A 10445-nucleotide genomic window follows, 5' to 3' on the forward strand; every position below is an offset into this window, starting at 1 on the left:
GGAAAAATAAAACCAAAAAGTTCTCTACTTTTTGGCAATTTGGCATCCTCTTCCCAGTTCCACGTTGGGTTAATTATTGACTGGGAAAAAGCTGGTGATGGAGATTGTAAGTAAGTATGCATACATGTTTAACCGCTGCTGCTGTCCTGACAATTGCTGCCCCACTTTTTGCCCATCTCTACCGGATGAAGTACAACCACTTGAATTAATACTCCTACTGAGCAACACCAATAGCATGGCGCCATGTCATCCACCAATAGTAAATCTGCAACCTAACCTAACCTAACCTGGATCTTTTTCTTTTTCCTTTATGTCAGTCAGGACTCTCTAATCTCAACTGTCTATCAACAACCTCTCCTACCTATGAGGTTGTTTAATCATTTCTTGTCCTTTCCCAATTCTACCCTTTTCAATTTCCCAACGCTAGAATTTTCAATTTTTATTATTATAAGTAAATTATAAATATAATCCAATTAATCAATTTTAATTTTTAAAATTTTAAATACTATTAATTTTATTCAATTTAATTTTTAAATTTTAACTTGAAGGATAGTTATTAAATATATTAATTAAAATAAAGTAATTTTTCTGTAAATATTATGTAAAAATAACATACTAATATTACACGTAACAATATATTTGCCACATAAAAATTTAAAAATAACATAATTTAACATAACAAAATTGATAACTAGTTTTTTAGCAGATTGAAATTTCATATTTTAAAAAATACAAAAATTAAAATTAACCTAGTACACAAATTAATGACATCAGTTGACATTCCATTTACTTGAGCATTAATTATAAGAAAATCATTCTTCTTTAAAGCTGTAAATAGAATGAAGGAAATCCTGCTTTTATATCAGGTGAACTTAGGAGGATGAGCCTTGCAACATGAAAGCTCTTTTAATTATATACAATCAAGCATAAGACATACAGCTTTTACAATTTTCAGCCATTTTGGACTAACATTTACATGGATTTCTTACTACCCTTTGGTTGAAAATAAAATGGGACGATCATCCCCCTGGACATCACACAATAACAGTTTTTTACTGGCTCTACATAAAAAGGTTACATCAACAAAGCATCATCTCAGAAATTGTCGGTGCTTCGAAGAGGCATATGGGTGCAGAAACTAACTTCTGATAGGGATGGATGGCCCAACAGAAGACATACTGAAACATGACATTAGGAAGAAAATAAAATGGAAATCTTAATTTTCTCGGGAAAAAAAAGTATCCACACACCTCCATATAATCCATTTGGGAGTTCACAATTCACATGATACCCAATTTTTAAATCCAAGGCAAATGAGCATCGCCAGTGCTGCTCCTCTTGATCTGTTGAAGGAAGACCAAACACAGTTCGGCATTGATAAAACATGTTGGGCAAAGATTCTTATCTTAGCCATTTAAGGAGAGATGGTAGGCAAAATATGTCTTCATAACGTACAACAAAGTTAAACAGACTGGCCAATCCGGTCCACCACTAAATGTCATCCTTTCACAATTAGAACAAGTTCTAGCCAAGTAAATATTAATAGGGGCATTTCATTCCATTGCTTTTTATGTCTCTCAACTGCTAAGAACAAATTACCTCAACCAAACCCCAACAAACAAGCACAGACGCTAACTGTAAGCTAGCTTACGCGTTAGCTTAAGGGTGAGGTTCAGCACCAAGTCTCATAAAAAAGCACAAGCCTTCTGATGCTTTCAGCAGGATATAGTAAAATATTCATGCTTTATCATTTACATATACTTTTTATCTTATTGGAATTGAAAACATGTCCAATGCTCAACAAGCTATCAAGACTTTAGCAAATACCTTTATAAGTAAATACTTAGAACTATTACCCTAACCTTCATAAGCAACTCTTTTGTATGTGCCTGGTTAATTGACCGCTCATGGGCCTAGCATGACTATGAAATCACAGAGAATAAGCAATGTCCAGCATAAAAGCTACCAACCACCAGATCTTAATAGTTAATATCATGACAGACATGATGGTACATGCAAAATGTCAGATTTTACTAGACCAACAAAGGGCCATTACAGCAGTCACTATAATTTCTTGCACTGACTTATGATTATAGATGATTTCATATTTACAATAGCTTAAAGTTCAGATTTTATAAAATAATAATAACAAAAAAATAGCATATAATGAAAATATAGGCATGAGTGTTGATGTGCATGTAATTGTACAATGTGAAAATTCAATGAGCAGAATTATAGCAGCATCGCTAAACAGGAACATGCAACGAAGGCCTTTGCTCACTAACCTCAGAATACGCGGTTTTGGTTATCATATCATGTTTGCATACAGGGCAGAATGTCCCCCACTTTGTCAGCCAAGACTCCACACAGCTTGAATGAAAATCTGCACGCAGCTTTCATGTTGATTAACTAATATCTAGAAACAAGATTTGAATGTGATATTCATCTGTTTACAAAAAGCAATTTATCTAATTTTTTTCCCCACGGCCACTAATAGAAGTAACAGATTCATTAAAGCATGGAGTCAAAGAACTAAGTAGGATGGTTGAATATGTGCATTAGTGCAGAAACTGCCCTGATACAACCAAAGGTCTATGGCTCTATGGATTTAAAACTTTCCTCTATATCATTCTTTCTCATATTTTAGATTTGTGCAAATTGGTAAATATCATGTCTTTTCACTTTTTACATATTATAGAGTTGAACCCCCAACGCATAAAAAAAGTTAACCCGTAAAAGAAAAAACAGATCCTTGCATGGAGGTAGGTAAAACAATGATATACACAAGAAAAGAAGCACAGCAAAGGCTACCAATAAGCTGCTGGAGCAAACCCTACCATGTTGACAGGGGAGAATTTTAAGAATCTCTCCATCCTTATAATCCTCAAGGCAAATAGCACAAGTTTCTCCGGTATGGCACTGACTCAAGCGAGCAGAGCCAAACGCAACACAAGGAAGAGCTTCAACTGTCTTACTATCCACACTTTTTACTAAATTTCTTCTTCGCCAATTCGACAAAATTCTGGGAGGCATCAAGGCTATCACCAGGAAAGCTGCTATAACGAGAAGTGATACGAAACATATAACAAAAATTGTCAAGGCCTTGCTATTTGGCCGCAGATAAATGCAGCATTCCCCTTTCTCCCCTTTAGCATGATCTTTCAAAAATTCACCAGCAGATTTAGAAACAAAAACCGCAAGAATTTTGATTCCTGTAGGGTTCGCCATCACTTCAAACAAAAAAATACCTCAATTAATCAGCTATCGAATCATTCTCCAAATTTTACAAATAATAATGAATTCAATTCAGTTAAATTAATTTTGAATAAAAAATGTAGAGCAAATTAACTTACTGGAAACTAAACTGCCTCTATCTTGATCATCATAAACAATTGCAGCAGAAAAACCCCCGCTTTGAGCTTTTCGAATTTTTTCCTCGAAAGAACAATTGCCTCTGATTATCAAAGCAAACCTTGTCGGGCCCGTTTTGTTGGATCCAAATTCATTTCGGAGCGGTGTACAAGCATCCGAGGGATCCGCCACTTGAAGGGCGCCGCAGACGGCAGTGTTATTCCCACGAGCTAAACAACACAAAAATTAAAAACAAATAAGGAATTTAACTTTTTCTTTTTCTGTTTTAGAATTTTATATGGAAGTAGAGCGTAAAAACAAATTAAGTTTGAAAGCGTTAGTTTTGTAAGCTTTCCTTCATTTTCCCAGTAAACAAACAATGAAAAAGAAGAAAAGTTACCGAATTTGGCGGGAAGGTCGGGGAAGGAAATGGAGAAAGGCTCAAATACAACGATAGCAGACGAAAATTCGATGAAATAAGCAATAAATATTAACAAAATAGAAAATCCAAGCAGAGCTTCTCTCATTGTCATTGTTCTTCAACCTTTCAGCTTAGGTCTGGAGGTATGTGATGAACAGTAGGTAAAATAAGAGACTTGGAGAAGGACGCTAGGTCTGCATAGAAAACGCCGTCGTTTTATATTGGTAACAAATTAGCGTAGGTTGTATTAAGTAATAACAATTTTTGTAGAAAGCTGCTGAAGAAGAGTCCAGATGGGAGGCATAAATATGCTGCAAAGATCTGATTGGACTGTATTGCTACTAATTTTACTAAACCAACCTCTGCTCTCTTCCTTATCCATTTCCACTGCGACTCACCTCCATCTAAGCATTGTGAATGTAATTATGGAATTTTTGAATTTTTATTTTACTCCTTATCTTTACCCATTAAATTATTTTATATAATCAAATTTTAAAATCGAATTAACAACAATTAAATTAATTAATTTAGTCTTTGTATTATTAAAAAAAAGGGTTAAATATGCTTATAGTCTCTCTACTTTTTGAAAATTAGGAATTTATTCCCTACACTTTTCAAATTTTAAAATTCGTGTTCAATTGTTCATACTATTAGTTTTTTTTTTTGTTAAAATTAGGTTAATTATAACACATTTTTTAATTACATGGCTACCAAGTGAGTAGTTTTTTTTATTTCAAAATGTCACGGAAACAAAATTAACAGTACTAGCAATTGACCTAAATTTTGAAATTTAAAAAGTGGAGGAACTAAATTTTTAGAAATACAAGTATAAGAACTAAATTCCTAATTTTCGAAAAGTATAGGAACTATAGACACATTTTAACTTAAAATGAATCAAATAATGGCGAATTGAAATAGAATTAACATTTACTATTTAACAGAGTTAAAATTTCTACCGTTTTTATGGTTATGTAAATAAAATCTTTTGTTTGAAATTTAGCTCTAATTGAAAATTTTTAAGACATTTTTATATAATTAATGTTAGATTTATTATAATTTGGACTTATTTGAATATTTTTAAATAGAGAAAGATTAAATTGATTCACTAGATAAAATAATTTGAGTTACTTGATGTACACGTGTAAGATGTTGTACAATATTATCGGCTAAGCCGACGGCTTATTGGCTCCAAACTCGTAATTCCAGCTGTAGAAGTGTAAAACCGTGGTCTATAACTATATCCAGTTTCTTTAATTTACAAGCCATAATGAAGATATAACAAAAAAGTCAAAACTACAAGTAGCAATGGCCAATGTCCGTTTCAATTGAACTCCTCATCCGTCTTTTTCTACATTATTATGGGCAAGCCGGATAAGGGGCCTTGCAAAATACATTCACCATGTATTTATATCTTAAATAAAAGGGTAAAGTATATAAATGTCACTACACTATTAAGTTTATTTTATTTTAGTCATTTAAATATTAATTTTTTTAATTTAATCATCAAATTTCTTGAAATTAAAGTTGTTGTTAGATTTTTTTACAGAAAGTTGACATGAAAATTCGAAAACTTCCACATAATTTTCCTAATTTTCCACATGGGTAAGTCAATTTTTTGAGGTTTTTATAAAAATAATTAAATACAAAAATGGTATAAGAAACAAATTAATTACGAAAATGGGATGTTTTCTATCGTGAATGTCGATGTTGTCTGACTGATTAGCAACACCACCTTATCTGTAACACCTCTAACTAGAAATCGTCGTTGAAACAGGGTTATGGAGTATTACCGGAATAAACAAATTAAATACAGATATTTCATATTATTATTTAACATTCATGTTGGATATTATTCATGAAGTCCCTTATAAGAGCCCTCGAGGCTCAAATTACACTTTAGAATCAAATTGGGACTAAACCGAAAACTCAGATAATTTTTCGCGAAATTTCAAAATTTTCCAAGGTGCAGGGGACATATGCCCTTTCTGGTCAGGCCGTGTGGCTCACACGGCCAAGTGACACACCCGTGTCTTAGGCCGTGTGGTATTTGAAGTAGGGCACACGGCCAAGCCACACGCCCGTGTGCCAGGCCGTGTGATCAATTATGAGCATTCTATTTTAAAATTTTAAAATGCAGGGGACACACGGCCAGAACTCACGCCCATGTGCTAGGTCGTGTGTCACATACGGCTAAAACACACGCCTGTGTCTCTGCCCGTGTGGACAAAATAAGACCATTTCTAAGCCTTATTCTTCACCCAATTTCACCTTCCACCTATATAAACATTTAAACACATTCAAGAGCCAATTCAAGACATTTAAACCTAGCCAAATTCAAGTCTTATGCATGACATATTAATACATTTGATCAAAAGTCCAACTTACTAAGATAGCCTAATACTTATAAACATGTTTTACTAAATACACTATCATAAACTAATATCCAATATACTTAATATGATTTTCCTCATACACCCCTTTAAGCATACTCATCAAGCATATTAAGACTATTTACATATCAAAACATATCATTTAATAGCCATTTCAATGGCTAATTTCAACCAACATAAATTTCCATCAATGGTAACATTTAACCTATACATGTCATTATTACCAAAATTAGTTTACTATTTATATATATATTAAAAATTCTGAGGGATAGTATGATGTAGCTCCGACCAGCTTCCAACCTTTACGAGCCTCCGAGTACTATAAAACAGAGGAAATAAGACAGAGTAAGCACTTAATGCTTAGTAAGTTCGTATAACAAGAAATTAACTTACCATTCATTTACTTATATAATAAACATGCATAATACATCTAAAGCAATTTGGCAATTAGCCTAACACATGTAACCTCAACAAACATGTTAGTCATGTATTTCATGTGAATAACAAGAACAAGGATGAGCTCATTAGGTATCGAGTTTCCAAGTATTTCATGCATATACAGATAATAGTTTCATTTTGATTTCACATGTTCTCATGTCAGAATTTCACCCGTTGAATCATTTGAAATCTCGATGGATACTTAGTTAGTACACCTGAAGTGTACAATACTATAAATCCACTAATTTATATCTGGGAGTGCTTTTATGAGCACTTAAACAAAAAGCTCTCTCTCAAGCACTATAACAGGAAGCTCGTTGAGCCTTGTAACGAGAAGCTTATCCGAGAAATGCAACGGGAAGCTCACAAAGAGCCTATAACAGGTAGCTCCGAAGAGCAATTAACGGGAAGCACCGAATAATAATATAACGGGAAGTTCAAGCGAGCACTAACGAGAAGCTCACAAAGAGCCTTTAATCGAGAAGCTCACGAAGATCCATATAACGAGACGCTTATAAGAGTTGCAGTGTGCCCACAACACATATAGGGTCACAACTGATCGGGATGCTCCGAAGAGTATTTAATGGGAAGCTCGCAAGAACACTATAACGGGAAGCTTGAGAGGGCTTGTAACAGGATGCTCTTTCGAGCTACGATACGTCCGCAACATATGCAAGAACACTACCATTTTGGGAAACAGATGCCTGTATCCATCGAATCTTATTATCCAAATGAGACTTATTTATTTATCAAGGATTTTCAATTATGAGATCAATTACATACACATATATGACATTTACACAACTTACATATTCAACACTCAATATAAGCATATAAATATACACAATTAAGTTACATGAACTTACCTCGACAATTGTTCGTGACTTGTAAACTACTAATCCGATACTTTTTCTTTTCCACGATTTAACTCCGTTTTTGATCTATCCAGATCTATACGAGTAAATTTAACATCAATTTAATACAATTTACATAATTTAACATAAATTTAATACAATTTACATTCAATTCAATCCAAGTCACATCTTAGGCAAAATTATCGTTTTGCCCTTATAATTTTAATTAATGATGATTTTGTCCCTAGGCTCGAAAAATGAAATTCATGCAATTTAATCCTTATTCCAAGCCTAGCCAAATTTTACATGTATCAATAGCAGCCCATGTATTTCACAAAAATTAGAAATTTTCCATGAATTTTTACATTTTTACAATTTAGTTTCTAAATCACATTTTCATCAAAATTCCTTTAACAAAAGTTGTTTATCTATCAACAACCTTTCATTTTCTACCATTAAACTTCATAATTCAACTATATTCATCCATGGAAAAATCTTAAAACTTTGATAGCTTTGCAAATTAATCCCCAAAATAGCTTAATTATGCTATTACAATTTCGGAAACATAAAAATTACTAAAAATGAGACAATAATTCATACCTAATTAAGCCAAGAAATCTTGCTTGAGCTCTTTTCTCTTAGCTAAGGTTTCCATAAAAAAATTTGGGAAAGATGATGATAAATGATGATATTTTCTTTATTTAATCATTTATCATCTTTTAATATCTTTTATTTCCAATTTCATCCTTTTCTTTAATTAAATTTTCATGGATGAATCATCATCCTTATCTTCTAACTTCTCTTAATGGTCTATTTGTCATACAAGAACCTCAAACTTTGAATTCTATAGCTATTTGATACTTATAGTTACTAGAACCCAACTTTTGCATTTCATGCAATTTGGTCCTTTTATCAATTAGACATGTAATCGGTAAAATTTTCTTAACAAAAATTTCATATGATTTTCCTATTATAATTCAGACCATGAAATAATATTAAAATAATTTTCTTTTCGGATTCGAATTTGTGGTCCCGAAACCACTATTACAATTTCATTAAAAACGGGTTGTTACATTATCTTTTCCCCAATCTTCATGCAATCATACGGTTTTTTTAATAATTTTTTTTAGTGGTGTCGCCTGATACAGTGGTAGCAACGGTATGTATTCTTTAAAAATACTTGTATTTTTAGCTGTATACACAGTGGTTTAAAATACAAAAAAAAATTATTTCTTTTTATGGGCGTCACTTGACATATTAGCAACACTGGTTTAATTTAAAAAACTAATTAAAAAACTGTTTTGGGTTGTACCGAGGCATGATTGATTGGTTATGTCGGCAGTAGGCGTCAGATTGATGATCAAAAGCGCCATTATTATCGAGTTCTTCTTTACTATCTGCATCGATACCAATCATCAACGAATGTATCTGTAAACGAATACACGGATTAAGGTTGTTATACACAAACGGAGCATTTTGTGGATTGTTGTACCATCTCGATATCGTTCCATAATCGCACAGTTCTATCCATCCAACATTCAGATCAAAGTCAAACTCGTCTACAGAAGATCACCTATCGACAGACGCTCTCGGAACCTCTATATACAGGTTTTGAACTCTGTATTATTGATTTGATGGAGTGACATTTTGATCGGGCTCAACATTCACTAATTCAGTGAATAAATCAACTAATTCAATGTTCCCAAGCGAGCAATACAGTGCGATTGTAACACCCCTTACCTGATTCGGTCGCCAAACCCGAGTTATAGGATGTTACCGCAGTCAATGGAATAGTTACATGCAAAACTAAATTCTTAAATCTCAAATACAGATGCTATTATTATATATATCATGCATCACAAATAAAACTGAGTCTAAATCGAGCTTATGAAAGCTCTAAAATTAACCTGTGAACAAACATGGATCAAACATTTTCAAAATATAAAGGCACTCATGAAAAACATGAGTCACACAGTCGTGTGTCCAGGTCATGTAACTCTCTGAAGCCGTGTGGACCAAAATATCAAAATTTTTCCATAAGTCACACGACTGTGTGGCTAGGCCATGTGAAAACTAAATGACCAAATCTACAGTACTCACACAGGCGTGTGGCCAACCCGTGTAACAATCGGGAACCATGTGGTACAAATACTTTCAAATTTCTAGTGAGCGCACGGTCGTGTCACTAGCCGGTGTATGACACACGGTCGTATATCAGCCCATGTGGTGCAAAAATAAGCCATTAAATGCTTGTAACAAAACCAACTCTTAAAAGTGACCTAAAATACATTTTGTCCAATACAAACTTGTTCAAAACATATCAATACCATGCCAAAACATAACATACAACATTTCCCTAAACATCTAACCAATATGCCAAAATTGGCACCAAATCACAACAATGAAACATGGTTCCATACCAACCATTCCACCTATTTATAATATTACATAACAGTTATCCAATTTATATGTATATAACCTATGATATTTTTCACCCATATTTGCACACCCATACACAAAATATGAACATAAGCAATTCATCTCATCCATAATTCACCATAGGACCTCAAAATTCAACAATACCACAATATGCCACAAAACATATTTAACACTACAACCACTTGACAATCCAATGTACATGCCACATATAACCGGTTTAAAATGATCAAAAGTCAACTAAATCGAAAGATGGATGGTGTGAGTTTCTCGTAGATCTGACCGACACATTCCAAATGTCCAAAATTATAAGGAAAGTGGTAAGAACGGAGTAAGTATTACAAATACTTAGTAAGCTCATACAATGTAAACAATTAACTTACCTCAATTAATAATTATATGTTAAACTAATGTGCAAGCTAAGTTTACCTATAGTACCAAAAAAATTCCATAATGTGAGATTATATACTTTATCAAACATAAAAATACCTCAAGCATAAAGCTTGACATTTCATAATGTTTAACTAACATTTAACTACATTTCTTCCATCTATG

General features: G+C 33.2%; 1 protein-coding gene across 2 annotated transcripts; it reads right to left on the minus strand.

Annotated features, from left to right (window-relative positions):
* Positions 1-835: 835 nt before the first annotated feature.
* On the minus strand, positions 836-4161 carry LOC107912822 (receptor homology region, transmembrane domain- and RING domain-containing protein 1). Of its 2 annotated transcripts, XM_016841163.2 has the most exons (6): positions 3752-4143; positions 3354-3581; positions 2838-3230; positions 2286-2383; positions 1251-1343; positions 836-1178 (listed from the first exon to the last, which is right to left on the minus strand). In XM_016841163.2, the coding sequence occupies exons 1-5, from the start codon at positions 3882-3884 to the stop codon at positions 1299-1301; spliced, it is 897 nt and encodes a 298-aa protein (XP_016696652.1). In that variant the 5' UTR covers positions 3885-4143; the 3' UTR covers positions 836-1178; positions 1251-1298. The 2 variants fall into 2 exon arrangements, with proteins under 2 accessions (XP_016696652.1, XP_016696651.1); XM_016841162.2 differs by having other exon boundaries at positions 836-1343; positions 3752-4161.
* Positions 4162-10445: the final 6284 nt, after the last annotated feature.

This window comes from Gossypium hirsutum, chromosome D11 (assembly GCF_007990345.1).
Source record: "Gossypium hirsutum isolate 1008001.06 chromosome D11, Gossypium_hirsutum_v2.1, whole genome shotgun sequence".
NCBI classification, from domain to species: domain Eukaryota; kingdom Viridiplantae; phylum Streptophyta; class Magnoliopsida; order Malvales; family Malvaceae; genus Gossypium; species Gossypium hirsutum.

What these genes read in the sequence shown, in the direction of transcription:
- LOC107912822 (XM_016841162.2), bottom strand. Translation starts at nt 3,884, where the DNA reads ATGACAATGAGAGAAGCTCTGCTTGGATTTTCTATTTTGTTAATATTT. An exon ending in TAGAGGCAGTTTAGTTTCCA is followed by an intron (nt 3,231 to 3,353) that starts GTAAGTTAATTT and finishes TTTTGTTTGAAG; the next exon opens with TGATGGCGAACCCTACAGGA. An exon ending in AATTCTCCCCTGTCAACATG is followed by an intron (nt 2,384 to 2,837) that starts GTAGGGTTTGCT and finishes AGCTGCGTGCAG; the next exon opens with ATTTTCATTCAAGCTGTGTG.